The sequence below is a fragment of the Sceloporus occidentalis genome, unplaced genomic scaffold (genome assembly GCF_023333645.1).
Source record: "Sceloporus occidentalis isolate IW3139 unplaced genomic scaffold, rSceOcc1.0.p SCAF_1, whole genome shotgun sequence".
In the NCBI taxonomy this organism is placed as follows: domain Eukaryota; kingdom Metazoa; phylum Chordata; class Lepidosauria; order Squamata; family Phrynosomatidae; genus Sceloporus; species Sceloporus occidentalis.
The window spans coordinates 147,694,682-147,720,674 of record NW_028316981.1 but is presented as its reverse complement, the minus strand read 5'-3'; the positions used below and the strand labels follow the sequence as shown (position 1 = coordinate 147,720,674).

General features: G+C 41.3%; 1 protein-coding gene across 2 annotated transcripts in view; it reads right to left on the bottom strand.

The window, feature by feature from the left end:
- LOC149322377 (regulator of G protein signaling 9-like) overlaps window positions 1-25,993 on the bottom strand; it is a 96,009-nt gene that overhangs the window by 12,398 nt on the left and 57,618 nt on the right. For both annotated transcript variants that reach the window (XM_089540693.1, XM_089540702.1), the window contains exons 10-17: window positions 23,746-23,775; window positions 23,104-23,165; window positions 20,702-20,815; window positions 17,627-17,742; window positions 16,408-16,495; window positions 13,625-13,763; window positions 12,311-12,396; window positions 3,920-4,037 (exon numbers count right to left, since the gene is read on the bottom strand). In XM_089540693.1, the coding sequence (XP_089396819.1) occupies window positions 3,920-4,037; window positions 12,311-12,396; window positions 13,625-13,763; window positions 16,408-16,495; window positions 17,627-17,742; window positions 20,702-20,815; window positions 23,104-23,165; window positions 23,746-23,775 (753 nt within the window). The remainder of the gene's footprint in view (window positions 1-3,919; window positions 4,038-12,310; window positions 12,397-13,624; window positions 13,764-16,407; window positions 16,496-17,626; window positions 17,743-20,701; window positions 20,816-23,103; window positions 23,166-23,745; window positions 23,776-25,993) is intronic.

The window sequence follows — 25,993 nt, the reverse complement described above, 5'->3', positions numbered from 1 at the left end:
AAGCAAAATGATAGTTCCGCTTTCTAGTTTTATTCAACTGGAGGGAATAAAGAAATGAAAATGTGACAAATCTCAATGGGGAAGGGGGGAAAGAGCAGCATTCTGAAATTCCAGTGGAAGGCCATTGCTTTTTTATTAACAGGATGTGAAGCCCAAACTATCTTGGGCATTTAACAGAAAATGAAAATAAAAGCAAGGACTTCATACATGTGCATTGACATTTTTTGTAGGAAGAACAAAAAGTGGAGGACAGCATCACATTACAAATTATTAACAGGTTTACAATTCTGTTGTTTAATTAGTTTTGAGGTTTTCAGGTTTTTTTTAATATGGGGTAAATCCTTTCCACACTGGCTTGTCTAACAGCAAAGGATTCAGAAGTACTGTACATTCAAGGACAAACTATATTCTTGGCTTTATTCTGTCCTTCTACTTACCATTCTGCCTGAAATGAGAATATAATCTAGAACCTACCCAGCACTGTCCTGCTATGGTACTTTGCAGAAAGAAGTCAACAGTGGTGAGCAAAAGGGTATTTCAAAAACGCTCAGCTGGCACTGGTTAAATCTGCTACTAGACTCCAGAGCCAAAGGGAACCAAACAACCTCTGCCATGAGGTGGATGGGAGGCAGGGGGCCAGTTGGAGGTTGCATTCCCTGCCTTCCCGATGCAGTATGTTTTCATAGTAAGATGAAAATTAGCTTTCTGCCTCCAACAGCCAAAGAAGCAGCAGCTGATAAAGAGTTTACTTACCACACCCCTGCAAACAGGAACACTCAACTCCAACAGAAAGTTGACATGGGATTGCAGAACTAGGCCTCTGCCGTATAGGGGAGTCAAGGGCTGCTGGTTTGCACAAGATTGCAGTTTATAAACTGCAAGGTCCCCAGAACGCAGTTTAAAAACCACTGCTCTAGTCTGTTCTGTGGTCCCATGTTGGTCTTGATAAGGAGAGAGTCAGAATATTTTAATGAACCAATCTCCATAACTGTATTTTCAAACTTGAGAGTTTAAGAGAGCTCTGCTGTCACTGTTAAACTTACATTTTCTCATGGCCTTTTGATTGTGACATTCTAATTCTGCCACTGTCCCTTCGTTTCTCAATGTTATTCTGGTGTTTTGCAAGAAATTATGAAATGCAGGGACAAAAGGACATAGCTTTAACTATGCTGAAGAACAGGTGAATCAAATGATAGAGGTAGAAAGTGTATAGTTGAACTAATCTCTTGCAAAGTTGGGTGGTGTGATCCTACTGTGTATTTATATAATTCCAATCTGTTGCTCATAAGCAGTTCCTAGAATAGTTCAGATAATTCTTGGCCTGGAGTTACTTAATGGTGTTGACTATTAAAATAAAATTAATTCTGCAAGTTTTTTAGGATTTTGTTTTGTTTTGTGGTTGTTGTTTTTTGTTGTTGTTGTTTTTGAGCAAGACTTTGGGTCCTCCTGATTCAGTTCATGATGGAGGCAAAGAAGGTCAAGAGTGCATTTGTTTTAGCACTTTCAACCAGTATAGTTCAGAGGGCTTTGACCTATATTTATCCACAGTCCATGTACGAGTCAGGAATAAGTGTAAGATTGTCAATCATTTGGCTTATTCACAATGCTTATTCTCCATACTTACTGACAATATATATCCAGAGGGGGAAATATGTCAGCCTGGAAGTCACTGACCCTAATCAAAGCCTTTAGCTCATACTGAAAACCTACAAAACTGTGCATAAAAGAAGAATGCTGTGCTCAGGCCACTGCCTCAGAATGAAACCAATTCCTTGCATGACAAACTACCCAATCAGGTCTTCTACTACTACCGAGGGCTCTTATACCCATGGTGAAATTGCTGTTTACATTGGCATATATATTCAGGGCCAATTCTCAAAACCTTTGCATCAAGACATGGGTAGAGCCAGGACAGTCTGTGACAAGCCACTTATGTAATATTCTGCGTCTTATAGTCAACACAGACTGGTTGCCTCTTCAAATCACTTCACCATCATTTTTAAAACAAGCCCCTATAACTATAATGAGCAAATTCTCTTCTTATACTCACCTGTCTCCCGCCTTAATGTTCCAGCAACTTCACAATTCCTCAAATACTACCTAGGAGATGGAGCTGGTCTTAACATTAGGCAGAATGAGGTAGCTGCCTCAGGTGGCAGATTCTAAGCATTATATTAAATTGTTTTTGAATTGTTAATTTCTGCCAGGAATGGGGGAAGGAGCTTAAGGGATTTTGTGCATCACATACCAAAACAGCTTAGTTGGAACAGCACCTAAAATACCCAAAGCCCACCAGGATTTGGAGAGATGTATGGGGGCTTTATCTGTTCCTTTGCTTTGGGAAATAAATTCTCTCAGGCCAACACTACTGAGAGGTTAGATTTCCCACTATGGTAAACATTATCTTCAGTAACTGGTAAATATCCCCTGAGGTTAGGAATTTGGTAGAAGTGGCCAATGGTCTCCACACTAAATGACGCATCCTTTAATGTAAGAAATAATCGGGCTATGAGCAAGTCACACTCTGCCAGTTGATATTTATATACCACTCAAATAAGTAGATGCTCAGAACACTGAAAATTTATATATCTCTCATGCACACAAACTGATGTCAGTGTACTCCATAATGATTAGGTAAAGGTAAAAGGTATTCCCCATTGACAAGGTTGTCAAGTCGTGTCCAACCATAGGGGGTGATGTTAATCTCCGTTACTAAGCCAAAGAGCCAGCGTTGTCAGAGACTACTCTGTAATCATGTGGCCAGAATGATTGCACAGAATGCTGTTTACCTTCGCACCGGAGTGGTACCTATTTATCTACTTGCATTTGCATGCTTTCAAACTGCTAGGTTGGCAGAAGCTGGGACTAGTGATGGGAGCTCACCCCATCATGTGGCACCCAAACTTCGAATTGCCAACCTGGCAATCTTGCAATCAACAGAGTCAGCATCTTAACCACTTGAGCCACTGGGTCCCTCCATAATGATTAAACTGAAATAATTGTAACCTCTTGGCTCCATTCTTATACACATTAATACTGAATAGAACCCCTACAATTTTCGTAAGCATGCATTCCGAAGATAAATGGAAAATACTCTGCCCTATGAATCTGAGAAGACAGTCAAAGATCATTACCGTGTGAGCAAACTATATTAAATCTGGTGTGTGCAATTGCAATATGTGCACCCGGGCTGGAGTTTCCCCATTCGCCTCCTTTCCCCAGCATGTGAAGAGTAAGTTTCCTGAGCTCTGAACTTTCCCTCCTCTGGCAGAGCATGAATCTTTCAGCAATACAGCTCAACCTCCAGCTGTAGAGCTGGAAACCAAATTCATACTTCTACCGTGTGTTTATGTGTGTGTGTGTCTGGCAGCACATTTTCCTCCAGCCCCTTGCCTCCCTCACCTCCAGACGGTGAGAGAAGAAGCAGAAGGCAAGCAGGCAGTTGCTATGGCACCTGACTTTTGGATTTTTAGCTTTAGGAGGGATGTTTCAGGCAGTTTACAGAAAACACGGTTCCCCGGCTTGTAAAAAAAACGAGCGCATTTGATACAAGGCGGGAAAGCAAGCGACTCTTTTGCCATCTGTGTTTCTACGGTGGTTCTAATCAGCGATGGCTTACAAAGTGACACATTGCTCTGGGTGCCATGGCAACAGCATGCTGTGTGGAGGGAGGGGTCCCAGCCAGAGAGGCTCTGCGCACTAATGGCGAAGCACCACTGACACCTGCAGGCAGGGGGAGGAAGTACTGACCCTACACTCAGGCTCCACTTTAGAGTTGTGTTCATTCCACACACACCCCACCAATACACACAACACACACACCCTACACACACACAATGTGCTTTATAACATCTGGGCTCTACTTAGCAGGTGGGGCCTCTGGTTTGAGCTGGCTTCTACGATCCAGCTTGCTCATAACCTGGGTGATGTCCACAGCGGTCGCTGCTTCTTTAGCCTTGGCTTCCTCCTCCAGTTGCTTCAAGATGACAGGGCTGGGGCTGGAGCGGAGGTGTTTGCGAGCAAATGGATTATTGGAGCTGAAAGGAAATAAGAGGGCGAGAGAGAAAAACAGAGGGTTACTGTGCTTGACAGCGAAAGGCAAATATATCTGGAGGTGGCTGGAGAGTCAAGGAACGTAGGCGCTTTTTGGAGAAACCACTATGTACTGATGGATTAATCACTGCCTGTTTACAAAACCAATTACCCTGGGATAACATTCTCTAAACTCATTGATTTGTTTATCCAGACAAGAGATGAATCAAAGGGTGGGATGGAATTCAAAGGGAGACAGCAACTTCTGGTAAACTCAAAGGTCTTCATCTCATCTCTTTTTTTATCCTTAAATTGAGGCCAATTTTAGGTAGCTGGTTTGCAGTACATATGTTGGTGTTTGTCACTGCTTGCACACCAGTGTTTCATGCTTCCAGGAGGGTAGCCATGTTAGCCTGGTATACCAAAAACAACTAAGAGTCCCCTGGTGACTTTAGGACTAACAAGTTTACTCAGAAGCATATCATGAATTGTGCTGCTGTTCATAAGAGCTTATGTCAAATAACATTTGTTAACTTTTAATGTGCCACAGGACTCTTTGTTGCACATTACAAACCCTACAAGAAATATTTAAACCCTAAGCAATGTATATATTTCTACAGAAAAATTAGTGATAAATGGTGCAAAGCCAAAAGAATGGTCTTTGGAAAGAAGATTTACACATTTTGCTGGCCGTTAGCTAACCATCCAATGATCAAACTCAGATCTTAAAATATCTTGGCTTATTTTTCAACTAAATTTTTCCAGGACAACTCATGTGGAAATTATGAAATCTGTGATTGCTAGAACCATAGATACTATGGCTATGTGGTACACTACAAGTTTACTATGCTAACAGTGATTTTCTGATTGTTCCTATCTTAAAGCTTTTGCAAAGTAAAGTGGTAGGTCAGATTCACCATAAAGCAGAATTAAGGAGCTGGAGTAATTCTTAGGATGCAAAACTATAAATTTTGCAAAACTATTTCCAAACATTTAGCTCTGCCTCCTAGTACTTCAAAACCCTTGAAGAACAGGCTGCCTTCATCAATATGAGGAAAGTGACTGTCATCTATCAAAATTCTATATTGCAAAACTAAAGACTGGGTTACCCAACATCAAATTTTTAGATTTAGATTTCCAGGATCTTTCCCAGCTGATATTAAATTTACCTTAATTCATTTCCATGTGGTACTGGAAATCTGAACATTATCATAATGGAACTTCTTATTTGACTACGAGTACTTTCCCTAAGTTTAAGAAAGCTTTCACAGCTATTTGTTTTGAAACTATGCCAAAGACTATGAAGCCAGATGCCATCAAATGCTGATGGTACAGAATGCAGCAGTGGAGATTTGGCAATGGAAGATTCTCCAATCCACCATATATTTATATACACACATTCCAAATTATTCTCTATCCAGGTGCTACTATAGCCCATTTAAAGTTATCTATCTAACTTGCTGACACAAATACTCATGTAACTGAGAGGGTTTCTCTTTATGCTTTGGCAGTGAGTTGGTGAATCTGTTCCAAATTTAAGCCTGAATTTTAATTATCCATAGTGCTGAATCTAATTTGGAGTTCCCCATATATCCTCAGAGTATATGGGGAATAATTGAAACAGATCTAAAAAGAACATGGCAGGATGTGAGAGGTAAGGGGAAAGGCAGCAGAGAAGTGCCACTGCACTAGCTCTGGTCCATTTGCATGACATTAAATTGAATCCTCTGCCCAAGAAACTGTATGTTCATTTTGCTGCACTAATTGACCGATCTTTGAGTGGTCCAGCTCTATTGCCATCCAGCAGTAAGGGCATTCAAGCTGTGAAGCTGAGCATTCCAGTTATGCAGATAAGTTATGTAACATTTAAAAATGAATGTATGATGTATACATAGTATAAAAGACAGATAAATATCAATGGTGTAGTATGTAATCTCTTACATTTGAACTCCCGCCCCATTTTTTTTATTTTACAAGATGAAATGGTCATCCATACTTTGATTCAAATTTGCTAGTCCCTCGGAATGTGGTGAGTCTCCTTTGGAGGTTTTTAAACAAAGGCTGGATAGCCATCTGTCAGGTGTGCTTTGATAGTGAGTTCCTGCATGGCAGTGGGTTGGACCGGATGGCCGTTGTGGTTTCTTCCAACTCTGTGATTTTATGATTCTATGAAATACCACCTGGCTGAAGGAATCCCTATTTCCTATCAGCTGCAAAAGTTATTTCCTACTCTCCCTTTCACCCCTTTCTTTTAAAATTATTGACCTGAAATCCCATTTTGACAAGTTATGATATAAAATCATCATGATGTTTGTATTTCAGCAATTTCATGCATGAAATGTTTCTTATGAACAAAAGAGCAGCAGGTAGCTGCTCAATACATGGTAAGTAGCAGCTATGAGATCCAATGAAGGTCTATGCACAGCTACATGCATATGAGAAGTAACCACTTATTAAACTAGAAAGATCAATGTGACAATGACTTTACTATCGAAGAATAATTATTTGCATTTATCATTTTCAACTTCACTTACTGTCATGCCCAGCCTGGAGGATGGCTTGGAGGACTCAGAGGATGAGCTAGAGCCCCTGGAACCTGAACCTGTAATGGAGGAGCCAGAGCCCCTGGGGCTTGAACCTGTAATGGAGGAGCCAGAGGCTGGCCCTAGTTCTGCTGGAGCAGAGTCTATGGCCCCTCCAGAGATTCAGCAGTCAAGTTTGCCTGGTGCCGAGGCTGTGGACACGGAGGAGGATCTGGGCAGTGTGCCTACCTTCAATGAGCGTCGAGCAGAAAGAGAGGGCCTTCGAAGATCTCGGAGGCTTTATCAGAAGCGTCTTCGTAATCAGACACAGCTGAAGGCCGGCTCCTTGCCTTCTTAAGCACCTAGAGCATGTGTGGTTCTTTGCCAGTGGATATCTGACTCTTTTAGAGGAAAGACTCTGTCTCTGGCTCCTTTGGCTTCTTGTCTTGACTACCCGGAAACCTTGACCTTGAACTGCTTTATCGACCTGCCTATCTGTTGCCCTGAACCTCGGACCGTCTGACAATTCTCTTGGTAATCCCTTTTGATAGAACTACTGTGAATCTCCAGGACTGTGTAGCTTACACTGACTTTGCTGTGCTGGGAGGGGGGTTGTTTGTTTGGGAACTAGCTGCCTTATCAGCCCTTTGGCTGCTTTCCCGGACACTTACAAGGTCAAAAAGGTTTAACTGCAGTACAGATGCCCATGCCATATTTGAGATGCCTGTTATTTTGTTCTTATGGTTTAACAAGTATGTACAACTGCCATCTGCCAGCCTGAGAGGGAATTCGCCGGGCAAGTCCAGTTCCATCAGGACTAAGCCTGAAGGAAGGAGACTCCGCCCTCCGCAACTGCCATCTGCCGGCCTGAGAGGGAGTTCACCGGGCAAGTCCAGCTCCATCAGGACTAAGCCTGAAGGAAGGAGACTCCGCCCTCCGCAACTGCCATCTGCCGGCCTGAGAGGGAGTTGGCCGGGCAAGTCCAGCTCCATCAGGACTAAGCCTGAAGGAAGGAGACTCCGCCCTCCGCAACTGCCACCTGCCGGCCTGAGAGGGAGTTGGCCGGGCAAGTCCAGCTCCATCAGGACTAAGCCTGAAGGAAGGAGACTCCGCCCTCTGCAACTGCCACCTGCCGGCCTGAGAGGGAGTTGGCCGGGCAAGTCCAGCTCCATCAGGACTAAGCCTGAAGGAAGGAGACTCCGCCCTCCGCAACTGCCACCTGCCGGCCTGAGAGGGAGTTGGCCGGGCAAGTCCAGCTCCATCAGGACTAAGCCTGAAGGAAGGAGACTCCGCCCTCTGCAACTGCCACCTGCCGGCCCGAGAGGGAGTTGGCCGGGCAAGTCCAGCTCCATCAGGACTAAGCCTGAAGGAAGGAGACTCCGCCCTCCGCAACTGCCACCTGCCGGCCCGAGAGGGAGTTGGCCGGGCAAGTCCAGCTCCATCAGGACTAAGCCTGAAGGAAGGAGACTCCGCCCTCCGCAACTGCCACCTGCCGGCCCGAGAGGGAGTTGGCCGGGCAAGTCCAGCTCCATCAGGACTAAGCCTGAAGGAAGGAGACTCCGCCCTCCGCAACTGCCACCTGCCGGCCCGAGAGGGAGTTGGCCGGGCAAGTCCAGCTCCATCAGGACTAAGCCTGAAGGAAGGAGACTCCGCCCTCCGCAACTGCCATCTGCCGGCCTGAGAGGGAGTTCGCCAGGCATGTCCAGTTCCATCAGGACTAGCCTGGAAGAAGGAAGAGCCCTCCCTCCAATCCATCTGCCTTGGTCCAGGCCTTAGAGGGAGAGAAGAACCACTGGACCTCATCCCCTTTCCCTCCACTATTCCCTTCTCCTTTTGTTTCATGTCTGAGGGCAGGGAACTGTCTGATTAAAAATAATATTGTAAGCCGCCCTGAGAGCCATTAGGGCTGAAGGGCGGGATATAAATACCTAAATAAATACATATGGGAGGGAGAGACAACATTAAGGCATTGCTGTCCCAAATAAGAATTCTCTACCCAAGACAATTTCCCCCCTTCATTTCATAATCTTCTAGAATTACAGTATCTTAAAATATCAGACAGAAAGAAACACAGTTTGGGAACCCCAAGAAAAAGAGAAGGCAAAGTTACCAAGGGAATGGGGACACAGAATATATAAAGCATTTTCAGTGTGAATGATCCTCAGTGTCTCACTCTTTGCAAAGTTAGCAATTTGGGGACCTAAGGAAAAATACATTGGGGGAGCAGAATTCTTATTGGGGGAGAAATGTGCCCATTCCCCCACCCATAGATACTCCCTGGTTATCAATAACCTTGCTTGATTCAAAAGAAATATAAAACAGCACTTCATGTGAAACACCTGCCTGCCTTGCACATTCTTCATTTTAGCATAATCAAGAAACTGCCTGGAGTATTAATTATATCCAAATCCATTGACTAACAAACAAGATTTCATGTGGCAAGGCTGAAAAAAAAACCTCACATAGAGGGCAGTGAACAACAAAGGATAGTGGCACCTGAAAAGTGCATTGAGGATGGCCATTTTTGAGCTGCAAACTGCATAAATTTCACAGATGTTGCAGAGCTTCTCAAAATAAAAGTCTGAAATTGGCATTTGCAAACTCCTTGGAGCCTTTTCCAACTAGCAGTGGCACCTCTGTGGTTGGTATCACCTAGTGCCCCCTGGCCACCCAGACCTCTGCTGAGGGGAGCAGCACTGTGGCCTCCAGAGCACCTGTTTAGGGCTTGAGATGGCTGCTTGCCCCGCAGCCATGCGGACTGTGAAGATACCACCTCCCCCTCAGCAGCAGGCGCTGCTGAGGGCTGTAGTGCTATGGCCTACAAAGGACTGTTGGGTGAGCAGGAAAGAGAGGTGACACCCTTTCTCGTTTGCCCAGTAGCCACACCAGTCCCTCCGAGTGCATTGCCCTACCAAGTGTACATCCTTCTCTGATACCTGTTTACTCAAAAGTATATTCCACAAAGTTTGATAGAGTTTTACTCCTAGGAAAATATGGTAGACGCTTGCAGTCTGACAGTTTAAAGCCTGCTTCAACTGTTTGCTACATGTGAACTAGTGTCATATTGGGGGGGGGGGGGGGTCCCTGACCCAAACATGCACTTGTAATGGTCAGATACCTGATACTCAGCATTCAGGGATCTGTATGATGGAAGCTGTAAACTGTCTACACTCCCCAGTGTTTCCTCACTTCATGTTTAAGCAGTCACATCTACCTTTCACACTTTGTGTGCTTAATGGAGGAAACATATTTTGGCACAGCAAACCTAACTTGACACAGAAAATATGAATCAGCCTCCAAACAGTTGGTTATAAAGCACTCAAGCCTATATTTCAAACACATGCTTAATCTGATTTCTCTCAAATCTGGTTTTAATTAAACTGTGGCAGTTCTCTGTCTAGACAAATCTTACACGGATTAACTTGAACTCTCCCTAGCTCAGACAGATCCAAGTCTTAAACTCTCAAGAGGAATCTGAATGTCATCAATAGTAGATGAGAACCATCTCTAGCCCAGCAAAACATTTAGATGATCTTTTAAACCTATAAATTCATCTTGATTGATATTGGTCATTCTAATGGCTATCATCAGGGCCACAATACCTTTCTCCACTGGGCTGTCTACACAGCCAGCAGCAGGCCTGTGCCTTTACAGCATGTAGGATTTAGTGCCCAATGGCTACAAAGTGGTAGGCAGAGTTCATATGGGAAACAAGGGGTGCACTTCTATTTCAAATCTCTCCTCTGTCACAAACTCACTGGGTAATCTTTAGAGATGTCTCTGTTTCTTAGCCCTAGCCAGTTCACTTTGTAAGATGAGGATAATGCCTACTGTACAAAGCTATAAGGCTACTGAGAAAATGCATGCAATACTCATTGGGGAAAGCCTTGTTGTTCTTATTGCTTTAATTCTTCATGATGCTGTAATCTTCTTTAGGACTGAATTAAAATGAGAAGTGGTATACAAATATTTCAACTCCTTGTGTGTATGTGTGCTCATGTACCCATGCATGCATGCTAGACATTTTATTATTTTTGTTGTTGTCAGCTGTGTGCTATCAAGTTGTTTCTGACTTTTGGAGACCCTAACGCAGGGGTAGGCAACCCTTTTGAGCCGGGGGCCGGGTTGCTGTTCCTCAGACAACTGGGGGGCCGAAGCCAAAAAATAAATAATTAAATATTTTTTAAAAAAAAAATTAAATAAATAAATAAACCGGGACAAATGTAGGACAAAATTTTCAAATGGAGGGCACTTTTTAAATAAAAAATGGAGGACACACGAAAAAATTTGCTGATTTTTAAAAAAATGTTAAGATAAATGCATGTTTCTGAGGCTTCTATAGACAATTGCCCCACCATGCCCCTCGCGCGAGACGCCAAAGGCCCCGGCGGCAATCGGCGGCAGGACCGGGCTGGGGCCGGTTCCAAGGCCTTGCCGGGCCGCATCCGGCCTGCAGGCCGCAGGTTGCCTACCCCTGCCCTAACGCAACCCTATAAAAAATTGCAATATTTGTTCAGAGGGGTTTTTTGCCTTTGCTTTTCTCTGAGGATGAGAGAGTGTGACTTGTCCAATATTACCCAATGAGTTTCCATGAGTGAACAGTGATTCACACCCTCGTATCCAGAGTCATAGTCCAACACTCAAACCACCATATTGGCTTGCCTTTATTTTTGTCTATGCTCTAAACAACAAAAACAACTCAACCTACCACTTTGGGGCAAGGTGCCTCTTCTGCTCAGACAACAAGTTAATTTTGTTATGGCTACTTCTGGATGTCAGTAAATCAGCCACAGAAGCTTTCACAATAGACTACTGTAGGATGGTTCCCATGACAACAAATAGTACTACAAGGTGCAGCTATTTCTGTTTAGCTATGCTTTAAAGTACCATCAGAAGAGGAATTTTTATTTTAGTGGTTACCGCACATGTAAACTGTTGTTAAAGCAAAATATTTTCCCACAAAGACCAATCTATTCCTTCCTGACAGAAAGCATCTGTGCACCTCACTCAAAAAGAGAGTTATGGTGTGTTTCTAATAGGGATTGAAATAATATTTGCCATTATTCGGCTGAAAAATGGGTTTTCTGTTATTCGGAGATTCTGGATGATAAGAATAAGACAGTGGCAAGAATTCTTTCACTTGGTGTTTGCAGATCTTGAAATATTCTGGGAAATTATTATGAACAGGAATATATGTAGGTTATTGTTGCTGCTGCTGCTGCTGCTGTTTTGTGTTAAAAATGTGGAGATTTTATCAAAAAAACAGTTCGTGGCGGGAAGGGAACAGGGTCCAGATAGCTATGTATTTTTAGTGTAAGGCTGATGGTTTTTTTTTTTTTTTTTTTTTGCACAAACCCTAGCAATTGTGCACAAAAATATGTAGTGTTTCTTTCAGTGAAAATGTCTTTTGTGCAAAAAATGCCACATTTTTACATAAAAATACTATTTCCAAATAATTTACTGAATCATTTCCTGAATCAGTTTGGGATGTGTGAATACCAGGAGAATACTGTACTGTCATTTTCTGGCAGTTGGGAAAAAAAATCTGTGGAAATTATTAATCTTTACCTATGTAGTAAAAGATTCAAATAGTCACACCCCTTAAGCCAGACATTTTTTTCTCCCATGAAAGATGTACATTAAATTATGCAAATATCTAAATCACGTCCAATTTTCTTCAGGTCTTGTATTTTGTTGTTAGTGCCCTCAAGTATACCAGCACCAAATAACACATAATTAAACCCCAACTGACTTGCCTTTTTTTCACTGCTTCTTGTGGTACAATTGCCTTGGACAACATTTCTTTGTATACTGGAGACTTTAAATAGCGACCATAAGAATCCTACTGGGGAGAAGAAAAGGAAACTGGTGGTTATAGATTACAAGCATCCTAATTAAAATCATCTCTCTTTACAGCTGTTTAGGAGTCAAAGAGACTGGGAGTGGGGGAGAGGAAAGAACAGAATCTCACCCAGTAATACAAGAGAACATCTCTTCTGCACATTAAATATGTATGCATTATGGAAACCTGTGGCTAAATTAATGCTCATGTGGTTAGAATTTACAATGAAGCTGGGGCCAATTAAGTCATTTTCTCAGATACCACAGCATCCAATCTAGAAGGGCTAAGTGTACCAGAAGCCCTTCACTGCCATTTTTAAAGTACAGGTTTTAGAATGATAGGCCTAAATCAAGTTGTTAGTTGCAATTAAAATAGACTCACTGAATCAATGGTTAACACGGTAAGTCAACATTTATGTAAGTTCTGTTGATTCAGTGGGTCACAAGTGGATTTACACTTACAGTTGCAAATAAGAAATTGGAATTGCCTTCTTAAATGTTCTGTAGTATAAATACTAAAGGTCTGTTACTCGAGCTGGTAGTAGGAACTATTACTATATAAATAGGTTTGCAGGGCACATCCTATTATATTGTAGATGGAGCTGCATTAATCAACTGAAGTAGGATGGTTCTATCCTTGGACATGGAAGTGCCATGGAACCAGGTGGCCTACTAAATGTTTTTTGGCTGTATGAATCAATTAATCTGAAACATTCAGAATGACACAAAATGGCAATTTATTTATTCAGGTAATTGCAATTCTTGTTCATAGATCAGCCATAAGGCAAAGAAGGAGGTATAATCTAGAAAGGGAGACCCTAAAATTCTAGGGAACTGCTACTGAAATCCAGAACTTTAGCTTTGTAACCTTTGGTAAAAATGTCAAAGGTTACCACTTCATTGAATGCACTGAGGGCCCTTAATTCTTAGATGAGCACATTTATGCAGAAGACACATCCACCAGTTCCTACTTTTTCAAATAAGGAACTGAAATTGTCTTTTTTGTTGTTGTTATTTTTGCATAGTCAAAATAAGGTTTGAGCCAACTCTACAGGGAGCTGTTCAAAGACTAGTTTTCTGGAATGTGTTTTCTTCAAACACACGTGGAACTCACTAGTTGATTCACTTTTGGACTAAATGCAAACACTCTACCTTTAAAAGAATTTTGTTTTGGAGTTATAGTGATGTGACTTAGCTGACCATGTGGATTTATAAACAAAATGACAAACCTTTTTCATCAGCATATAAATGTGAGTCTGTGCAGCATCTAAGACATAGCGATGTGGGTGTTTGAGGCCTCTGACTGTGATGCCCATAGTAGTACCATCAATATTGATCCAGCGTCTTGCTCCTGGTGCCAGAAAGGTTCTGCAATTGAAAAATAAGGTAAAAAAAGAATTCAGACAAGTTCTTCTGTTACCCATGCTACTTTATATAAATTTTGGAATCAATGATAACCCTTGGATGACCCCTGGCCAGACTCCAAGCCTGTCCGCCATTACTGGCAAAGCGAGAGGACATGTACACCTCCCCTGAGGGGAGCAGCCACATTAACATCTTAGAAGGTCTGGGAAGTCGCATAAAGGGATTATCTTAAGCAAGGAAGAGTAAGAAGGTTTGCCTTCCCTGAAGCTATCACCCCCTCCTCAAGTCTGTTGTCCGAACAACTTAAGTCATTGATATTATCAGATCCAGACATCCAGGTGAAAAGAAAACAATTAAACACCTTTGTTTCGGCCAAGCCAGCCTCTTTGCCTCAGGCCAGATTTGGCCTATAAAAAGTCCCAACTTTTGCTGCTCAGCGCGCCATCCCAAAGGTCTACTTACTCCACGTCAGTTAGACCTCTGTTCTGGTAGCCGGCATTTCTGCTCAAACCCAGGTTGCGGAGCAGACTTGTCTCACTGTCCCACATCCCATTCGCTTCCCCGAGGAAGACTACATCTTGGTGAGTATACCATTAGCAAAGCCTAAACATCTTTTCCATATTTCCAACCTACCTTCCTGAGCCTTGAATGTGTGTGTGAGTGTGTGCATTGAGTGTGTTCCCCCTGTTTTCAATAAAGTAGACATTTAGTTATTACAATCTGTCTCAGCTTCAGTTATTGGGATACCCTGGTCTCTTGGTATAAATATCGGGAGGGCGATCCTGGGAGGGATCGTCGTAGCAGGCCCCCTCTTGCAATATTTGAGCTAATAACAACAATAATAAAATTCCCCTAACGGACTCTTGGCTACACTTCAGGTACCAAGGTAAATCTAAATGTTCTGCTCCCCATCACTTTTTACCAATGAACCCAAAGCTTAAGGATCCCCTTTGCCTTAAATGTTCTTATCTGTCTTTGTTGTGCCAACACAGTGTTGTTTCAGGAGGTTAAGAGCTGATTACATTCTAGGCTCCAGGGGACTGAGGAGGATCCCTTGGAAACTAACCAGCTGTGATAAAACTGCAAAGTACTTTGCTGATTTTTTTTTTTTAAGTTGCTTATCAACTCTGACTTACACTTGGATAGCAAGTTCTGGTGAAATGATGGCAACTGTTTCTTCCAGTTTTGACAAATGAGTTTCAAACTGAATATGTTATTTGGAAGACTGTGGCCACTACTTGTTTATTAAACCTGTGTACATCCTGACTGATAAAAGCAGCCAGGAAAGAGCTAGCTAATGGTTGATGGAGGCTGTGAATACTTCTTTAAAAGAGTAGTCATAGGCCCTCTGCTTAAAAAGAAAGACAGTGAGAGTGGATGGCTTCCATATTACTGGAGCAGGGAATCTGCCTTGGGTTTCAGTCCAAATTTAAAGGAGCTACTCAAGGTGCTGAACCCAATTAAAAACAAAAAACCAAAACAGGTCCAGTATCTTGGACGGCTTCTTTAATGTTTGGACTGAAGTCTGGAGCAAATTCACCATGTCACTGACATACCTATTGCAGAAAAACTTACAATCTTTTAAAATTGTTTTGCTGTGTGTGTGTGTGTGTGTGTGTGTGTGTGTGTTTTATTTTGTTTTGTTGTGATTTTATTGGTCTTGATGAAGTTTTATTTTTATGTAATTCTAAAATTCATTTTAAGGCCTTGATGGGGCATATAAGTGATACATAAATACTAATACGATTATATAATAATGGCCTAATAGTGTACTAATAATACACTTTGAAGACACCCAGTTTCAACTGATTTCAGAAGATAAGTTAGGTCAGGCTTGGGTAACATTTGGATAGGGAACCACCAGGGAACACCATGGATCTCCTCGTAGTGCTGTGAAAGAATCCTACTGGAAATGCTGGAGATCCACTGCTGCTAATCAGGATGGACAGTACTGCTTTAGTATAATGCACCTTCCTATATTTCCAGCATTAATGTAGTGTGGACACAACCATCCACAGAAAACATTAAGAATCTCTTCTATAGCTTTCACTGACATTTTAATCAGGCTGTTATAAAGTCTTGCCAATGCAAAGGTCCCAGATCCTGGGGCTAACCAAACCTTCCAGTGCTAGAAAAAAACTGCTAGAATTATTTCTCAGGCTGCATCTGCACTGCCTCTTTAACTGTCAGTGCTATGAAATTCTGGGAATTGTATTTTGTCAGATATTTAGCCTTCTCCATCAGAGTGCTCTGATGCCACAACAAACTACAATTCTCAGATTTCCATAGCACTGAGCCATGGCAATTAAAGTGTTATCAAACTGGATTACTTCTGCAGTGTGGATGTTACCAGACACTGTTGAATATCATGGCACTGGTTTCCATGTAAGTATGCTACTGATTAGATTTCTAAAATGGATTCACATGAGATTTCACTTTCAAGTTGCTTCTTCATATATCTTGTGGCAGGGGTATATGGGCAATAAATGAATCCTCTATCCAGATTGCCTGGATTATCAGTGCTTTACAATCTTCTCCAAATAAAATATTACTCTGTCATTAATAATTTATTTTTTATATAAACAACACTATACGGAAGTTAATAAAAGACACGAGGAAGAATTTTGTAACTTTATACTATGCTCACTTGTAAATTTCTTCTGCTTTCTCTTTCACCTTAGATTGGTCTCCATATTTTAGATCTTCACAAGCTTCCCAAAAACCCAAATTCTCCCCTGAATTAAGAAGGAAAAAGAAATAGTAATACATTATATAAAATCTTCTAAATAAATATCCAGAACAGAATTGCTATCACTCTCAGTTGGCCAAATGCAAAAGAAGGCCTTGATTAGTTTTCTGGGAGAAGGAAGATCAGTAGATGTAGCTTTTCTCACCTCACCACCTATGACAGTGTTACCACATTCGGAAAAGTAAAAGGAGAGGCTACATTTATTGACTGACTGATTTTAAAACATCAATTGCTATGATGTCTCTTGCCTTAAATATCCTATAAGGTAAGAGGAACCACCACTCCTCATATGAGTCACTGCAACAGACAAGATAGGCCTTCCTTGTGGCTGAAACCATTCTGGCAATGGCTATGGGGCAACTTTCTCCATTCCACCATCTTCCTCCCTGACAGGCCTTCTGCGTGGGTCAGAGGAGGATGACAGCTCCAGTGACAAAGGCAGCGGTAGCCTTGCTGACCCAGCTGGAAATTGTTGGGCCACTGAGTAACCTTCACAGGACTGAGGCTGGCTGCTTTGGGGGCTGCTTTCCTTCACCTCACTTTAACCTGGAATGTTTCTCTTCCTCCTCCTCAGAGATTTACTATCTGAATACCCACTTCACCCCCATTCCTGACTTGGTAAGGAAATCCAGACATTTTAAAAATCCACCAAGGCAGGAATTTTAGCTCTGACAAAAAGAACATGTCCTAAAAAAGGATGACATATGGTAACTAAACTATGATAAGCTGCCTTATCTAGAATTCACCCTTCTACACAAATATTAAAATATCGGAGCCCTTTAATCTAGTCCCCTTATTTCATGCCCTTTTTCTTTAAATACTGTAAGTGTAGGAGCTTTGCATTTTAAGCCCCTTTGATATGACACAAAAGGATTATATTCTAAGTTAACAGGTGACTTCTTCCATACCGAGGCTATCCGTAAAAGCTATAATTGACAGAACTATTCCTTTTTTTGTGGATGCACTTTTACCTCAGATCACCTCAACTACTGCAAAAGGAGAAAATGGTGTTCTGCAAATGAAATTCATCTCGGCTAGCTGACTGTGATATCTATGTCCTCCAGCACCGTAAAAGCAAAACCAAAAGAAAGAAAAGTAGGCACAGTTTCACACCCACCACTAAACTCTTTCTTCAGGAACAGCTGGAAGTTCTGGCGGCCTTTGGGATCCCGCATCAGCTCACTAAAATTCAAGGCCCATCTCTCCACTCGTGCTTTGGTGGGGATTTCCACCCTGAAAAAGTTTAATTACAAATAAGTGGTTTGAAATCAGTTTCTGTGAAACTGAAACTATTACCAGTAATCTATTCTCACGTTTTAAGCCTATAACACATATCCCAACTGAGCTGCAAAAAGATTTTTCCACATTTTTAAATTGACATGTTTACTTAGGAATGATTTTGCTAATAGAGCGGAAGAGCAATGGGAACCAATTATGAAATATTTATCAGAGAAGGGGAAAAAATGAAATCTGCCTAAGATGTGTATGATGTACTTAGGATTGTTAAGAAGATGTTAAAGTGCTAAGGAAAAAAGATGTCATGAATATACTGGCAATTGTAAAAGTAAAATAATGTTAAGAACTCAATAAAAGTTACTAAGATAATAGTACACTAAGGAAAGATATCAAAAGTATAAACAATACTATTTATATATTTACACATTTAAGAAAGACATAGAAGATTTAATTAAAAGAAAAGTAAGTAACTTTTGTAAAGAAATATAAGAATAAGTAAAGGAAAGTCATAATATGTGAAATATTATAAATATTCAGCTTAAAGGACGGGAAGGTCATGTTTTAAATGTGTATGGTTGTGTATGGTCCTGTTTTCCTATTTTTCTCTTTATTTTCTGACTTAGTTTAGTTTTTTGTGTGTATACTTTAGTATAAGTTATTAGGCATTATGTATAGTGTAATATAGAATGTGTTGTGTTGAGGTTATTTTTATTTTTATTTTTATTTTTATCTGAATTTTGCTTTTTCTTGTTTTTATGTTTAATTTGTATGAGAGTTAATGGTGTTTTGTGTTGTAAATAATTGTATTTGATTTTAATAATAAAATTTATAATTTAAAAAAAAAAAGATTTTTCCACATTTTTTGATACACTACAGTGAACTCCTAAGGTAAGGCCACTAAAATAATTAATTTTAGATGTATATGATAGGATTACTGTAATGAAAGATTCTGCTTTGATTCATAACACATTTGCTTCATTTGAACTGGTACTGGCCACAGTGCTCTTTATAGAACTTGAAAATAGTGCATTAGAAGTACAGTAGAGTCTTGATTAACCAACCTTCAGTTATTCGACCTTCTGGATTATCTGATGTCCCATGCTTCTTCATGAGTGCGCATGGGACGTTGGATAATCCCCTCCCCTCCTCCCTTCTTCCTTCTCCCTTCCTTCCTTCCCTCCCTCCATCCCTCATTCTCTCCCTGGAGGAGAGGTCAGGGAAGGAGGTTCAAAGCCGCAAAGGAGAGGTCTGGGGGGCGCTCAGCCCAAGCCTATCCTCCGCGGCTTTGTTGTAGGCCTGGGTGCTCAGCCCAGGCCTGTCCTCTGCAGCCACAGAGGAGGGGACTGGGCCAAGCATGCAGCCTCCAAAAGGAGGCCTGGGTGCTCAGCCCAGGCCTGTCCTCCGCACCCACAGAGGATAGGCACCCGGGCCTCTTTGCAGAGGCTGCGTCCTCGGCCCAGGCCTGTCCTGCACAGCCACAGGACTAAGGTAAGCAGGGAGGGAGGGAGGGAGGAGGAAGGGAGGAGAGGCGAGGGACTTTTGTCCCCAATGGCAGTGCGGGTGCGTGCGCGCTGTCATTGGGGACAATGACCCTCTGGATTATCTGACATTTTCGGTTATCCAACTATCAGTCGGCATTTATGTCAGATAATCGAGACTCTACTGTAATACTGTTACATGTAATACATTATTAGGGAGGTAAACAAGGACAAACAGTGCTGTCTTTGCAAAATAATATAATGACTTCCAATAGGGAGGATTTAAAATTATTATTATTATTATTATTATTATTATTAACTTTTATTTATTTATATAGCGCTGTAACAAGGTGGCTTGGAGATGCAGAGGGGGGATGTTCTCTAATTGTCACATCAAAACAAGGATCCCACACTACTTAAGCACAGCACCACTATGCTATTACTTTTCCAATTACCACTCACACTTATTTTCTCAAATAAACAGCAACATGGCAAAATATGATGCTGCATCATTCTCAGACCATCCCAGGAAATGTGAATGGCCAGTGGCCACACTTCCTAGAATGGCTTGAGAGCAGTGCATTGCTGTATCATCATATTTCATTGCTCTGTTCTCCATTTGAGGAAGGAAATGTGAATGGAAATTAGAGAAGAAGAAGCATGCAGGGTCCTATGCTTTTATGAGTACTGAACGGTACTTATTTTAAAGAATTGGAAGGAACAGTCGCTGACTACTTTACGTAATAGTTGAGGAGGTAAATGCCAATACTACTGCCCTCTCAAAAAATAATTAATGCAACAAGCAACATACATTTTTGTTTAGAAAACTGGAATTGCAACTAATCACTTTGCAAAATTAATGTCCTGAGCTCTTGCTCTATCATATTATAAATGTCTGTTCTTTATTTTACAAATAAAATCATATTACATCTGAGTGTAGCTAGTAAACAAGAGAAGATCTCATCAATATGATTGCAAGGTTTCTGTCCTTTTAAACAATGCTTCTCCCTTTAAAACAGGAGTGCATAAAGGGTGGCTTTCAGCAATTTGGGCTTCCCTTTCCACAAAAAAATGGAAGTAGCACCTGCAGAACCTTGTTGTGCAATTTGCCTTTAAAAGCTGTTTTTCCCCCCTCCTCAGGTCCCTCTGGGCAAGAAATATTTGTTTTTGTCCACAACCATGCACCACCAGCCCTTTATAATCTCTGAAGGATCAAGAAAGAATACTGGTGCTTTACCAGCTGCTCTTTCAGTTCTGACCTCTTGTTTGAAGAATAAGAAAATAAGACCAAGAGACCAGGAGGACAATAGGAAAAATCAGAAAAAATCAGGAGAGGCACCCTACCACTAATTATATCAAGTAAAACAGAAGAGCAAGAAGGAGAGAGTTATTCATAAACAGCTCCAGATTTTTTTTGGGGGGGGGGATCATTTGAGGGTAAATATAATTCACAAACTGATGGCAAATGCAATACATACAGCTTTGCATTAAGCTCCCAAAAATCAACATCATCTGATTCCCAGGGGTTACTGGGGAGGCATCCCGAAATTATGGGGTCATTGGAGCAGAACTGGTCAGAGTACTTCACCATTCTGAAAATATTGAAAATGAAAACAGTAATATCATTCACAAACAATAAAAGAACTGAAGTAGTAGCAAGGAAATTATGAACATAGGTCATGGGTGTGTTCACAACATGAAGAATATTTCAGCACTATTATGGAACAAATTATAACACTCTGAATCTCACACCTACCCTTCTGGTGATTTTGTACCCACCATTTCATGAATTCTGTAACAGTAAAACCAATCCCCTGAGAAAGCTTGCTTCAGACGTTACTATGTTGGAACTTAACATCTGTGTACAAGTGTTGTATGAAGACATGGAACGCTAGTAAAACCAATAATGCTAGGAAAGGTAGAGGGGAGAAGGAGGAGGGAAAGACTGCAAGTAAGACGGATGGACTCAGTCAGGGGAATCAGAGGCATGGGTTTGCAGGGACTGAGTAGAGCAATAGAGGAAAGGAAGTCTTGGAGGTGTCTCATCCACAGGGGCACCATGAATTGGAGTCAACCTGAGGGCAGTTAGCAATAACAAAAAGCCACGTATGGAAATCATAAGCACCTGATGCAAGCAGACATGTGTGTTGCTTAAAGACAAATATAACATCAAGAGAACTCAGGGGTGTCACTTAGTTTCAAGGCAGCCAAGATTTGGGGCTCAAATGCACACCAGCTATTTGAACATGGAATGAGTCCTCACTCTTGCCTTTTCCCCATGTTTCAAAATAATGCTACCTTTATAAAAGTGTGGCAAGAGAATATTATTTGTTTATTCATCCTTCAGCTGTTTTTTCAATTTTTAAGTGAAAAATATTCTGTGATGAAAGAGGAGGGGGGTTGTGTGTGTGAAATGTGGGGGTTAGAGAATCAGCATCACATAACACCAACTACTGTTTCAGACTGTAAGAAACTATTACAAAGGACTTGACTGGGCATGCTTAAATCACACTGATTTTTGGGTTCCAGTGTCAGAGTTTATATGATTGTTCTCATGGCATTCTGGTACAGAAAACTGGCTGCAGAACTGAGCACCTTGCAACAGTAGTAATACAAACAACTATGACGAGCTCTTTTTTTCACCTTCAGCATTCAGCCACTTTGTCTTCTAAGTCAGGGAAGGAACCCTCCACTGATCAGTTGAGAGCACTTTGCCCACTGTTCGGTCAGTCTGCACAGGTTGTTTATTTCATTTTTTTAGCAAACCATCACAAATAAGAAAATAAAGTTATGCTGAAATCACACCCAGCTCTAATTGAAACTGGGACTTCCTGCATGCAAAGGATGTCTCCGAACACTAGACAATGCCCCTCCCTGTAAGATGATCATGAGACACAATTCCCATATGTAAATGTGACACTTGTTTTTCCTTCATATAAAAGACAGACAGGCAGCCTGTGGGCTGCATACAGCGTAAGTGTGTGTGTGTGTTCTTTTATGGTCCAGCAAGTGATCTGGCCATATCAGTATCACTGCCAGTTTCACAAGAGTCATCAAGGATTCTGCCTGGTTCTTGTGGGAAGCTGGAGAGGATGATGCTCTAGCTGCCATACTCTCAGCAGTTACCTCTCAGAGCCCTGCTGCTAGAACATATGATGATGCAGCAATCAGGTTCAGAGGAGCAACCACTGAGACACTGGCATCTGCAGCATTTTCTTGTCCAATTTGTCATAGCCACTAGGGAGGATCCCAGCAGGGCAATTAGAGAAGAAGATCCCAACGTGTGTAATCTTCATGGGCATCATCCAGGGTAGAGAAAAGGGAAGTACATGTGTCTGTGACAGAAAGAAAAAGAGAAACTGGGGAGAACATGCATCTATGTGAGTGCAGGTCTGTATGCCTCAGTGGGAGAAAGGATGTCTGTCATTGTTTAGTTAGGGGAGGTATCTGGTATGTGTGTGTGCACAGAGGGACAAGGATATGTGCCTATGCCTGTGAAGGTGCATGGATATAGAAAGGAAATGTGTATGTGTGTGTGTGCGCGCATGTAAAGATAGGTGTGTTTGTCCAGTATTGTCGATTTGAACCCTGGTTCTACTCGTAGTCAACTCTACTAATCCTGAAAGTTTTTGTCACCACCTGTCCCGCCACCTGAAAAAGATGCTCACTCCTTACAGAATAATAATAGTCTATGTCATTCCATCTGAAATGAGAAAACAAGGCTTCCAGTTCAGGGGGTGCAAGCTCAGGACAGGGATCACCCATAACATTCCTATTTCTAAAAATAATGGGGCTGGGGGCAAAGCAGCAGCAACAGCAACTATTGAAAGCATGGATTCTTGGTTATATACTCAAGGGCACCAAGGATGTCAGAACTTACGCTCCCAGAGAGACAGAGGATTTTACTCTAGTCTTCATAATGGCCTGCTGGTAGTACATGATCTACAAAGGGACACAGTTCACATTTTGTTAGTAGGGCAGCAGAAACCTGAGTGAAATCCACACCCACTGAAAAGCTAGCATTATTTTCCCAAACACATGGTGTAACTCCATCCATAAGGAGATGCTTATGAGCATGCCCAGAAGCCAAATTCCAGAAATATAAGCACTTGTGTAGTTTCTTACATAGGAACTGTGAGACATAAACAAAGCACATATATACTGTGGGTTCACTGCACACCTCCATATTAATATACATATTAAAACATAGTTTAAAAACAACACTATAAAATCATTAAAATACACTCATAAGACACACTCTCCCTGGGTATAAAGCTGAGGCTGTGCCTGATAATGAAATTTACATGGTCCAGGTTTCAGTCATAAATTTCAAAAGGGAACATCATCCCAGACTAGTCTTCAACAAAGCAAACATGTGGGGTTCCCAAGTGCATTAGGGCAGCCCCTGGATTATTACAATAAGACTTTTATATCTCACATCTAGGAATTATACTTTTTATCATTATTAATGCAAAAAACTATCAATGATTAATACTTATTGCATAGAATAAAAAGAAATTACCTCTCTCCTATAAACATCCATCGTTTTTTTCTGTAAAACAAGGGAACACAATAACAAGATAAAAATGAAAATCTTTCTGTGTATGTTCAAAACTGTATTTGAACAAAATATTTCAGCCCTTTAACAATTAAAACTAAATTCAGACTAACATTTACCCAGATCATCTAGCAAGGAATTCACTGATGCAAATGTTTCCACCCACCATATGATTTTGTTAAGACTTATTTAGCAGATAGTACTGCCTGCTCCTTCTCAGCCTGCATATGTGTGTGCATTTAATTACAGGGTTATTCTAATGGAGCTAATAGAAATTCATTTAGGAGACAGTGATTAGATCATTCAGTCTTACTTAAAGGCAACAGGAACCGACACATTGCAAAACATAAACATTGCAATTAAAAGCCTCCGAAACAATATCTGCTGTGCTTATGCTGTGATTTAAATAGCTCAGATGATGTTATGTGTCATCCACCAGCTAGCAAACAAATGAAAGCTAGAAATTAACTGCGGGCTGTTTGTTCCAGCAGCTTCCTTTGAAGTATCATGCCATGACTTTGTTTGGAATAAGCAGATGGAAACAGGGGAAAGGCACGCCAAACCTAGGCTCTCAGGAAAAGCCCTAACCTTTTTTTTTTTTTTTTGGGGGGGGCTCTTTGGTTTCTGTGACTCACACAAATGCCTGCTTGCCATGTGTGATGGGATCATTAACTGTTACATGAAAATGTATGTAAAAGGGCTTGCATCCCATATATAGGAGGCTCGTTTTGAAAAGGACAGTGGCAAGGGGAAGGGCTAAAGAACCTTTTTCTCACTCAAATATTCTCCATCCAAAGGCTACAATCAAGTATGAGCCTGTAAGTGTAAGAACATGGGACTTCTCTTCTACAGTGCATGCAAAGGCAACATCTCAGCACTTACATGGGGCTCCCCCAGTCACTTAGTGACTGGAGGAGGGCATGAGATGGTTGGTGCAGTGTCTAGCTGCCATTTTGCAGCTGGGAGTAAAAAGCAGATGTTGCCCTCCGGGATCTCAGGGGGACATGAGCTGGGCACTGTAGCACCGCTTTGCACATAGGGGAAAGTACTGTATAAGGAAGTACTAAATACTTCCTTGCATGATTAATTTATACTCACATAACTTCAGATTATGTAAGCACATATCACCAACAGGGTTCCTGTTCTCCAAATTGCTGTGCATTCTATGAAGTTCCAAATGGACATGTATGCTTTTTCACACATGGGGAACAGTTAAGCATTACTCCCTTTTCCCTTAAATTATTTTGGTTTGTATAGAACAGTTTGTGAAAATGGTACAAATGTTACTCCCTCCCTACATCCAACACAAAGGACCACTGTTTACCAAATGCTTTAGCAAGGGTGGGGAACTGCAGCCCTGCAGTAGTTCTTGGATTTCAACTCCCATCAGTCTCAGCAGGCAAGTCCAGGATGAGGGACAATGAAATCTGCATTCAACACCAACTGGAAGGCTACAGGTCCCCCAGCCCTATGCTTCAACATGCCATTTGTCACACACAAGGGTGAACCATCATAACAAACCAAGCTAATAGGTATATCACCTAAGACAATTAGAGTGCCTATATGTAATTTTCTGTTTTACCCCTTTCAGAAGTAAGAGTAATTAACCCCCATCTCCAAGAAGTACAGTCTTAACTGTCTTGAGTTAGACACTGTGGAAATAGAATGTTTCTTACGTTTCATTCTATTAGGTTCTTGATCTTATATTAGGTTTTTAGTTTGTTATTACTCTGGATAATATAATAGAGTACTGTTTTAACATATGTTTTATTCAAGCATTTTTAAAGTAAAATCTAAGGCAACTAGCTGGTAAAACAACTGTAAACATTTTTAAAGAATAGTTACAGTATTACAGCTAAATATGATGGCTTATTCAGAGGTACACTATATGTTTGTCCTGTGACTTTACACGTGTCAGATCTAAATGCATGGTTCTATCATGATGTAATGATGATATGGTGCTAAGATGACATGGTGATATAGGATACACGCTGGTTTATTGAGAGGTGAATAGAAATCCTGTGGGAAGCCAAGCTTGAGAAACAATGGAAGGGGGGAAATGGCCAGAGGCAAGAGAGATTTGTGGTTTTATGACCCTGTTGTTCTTGCAAGCAGATCAGGGCTGTAAACTAGGGGTGTTCTCCTTCCTTAAGTGCAATTCAATGATAATGCAGGAAAGGAAAGAGGAAATATGAAATCTTACTTTGATCCA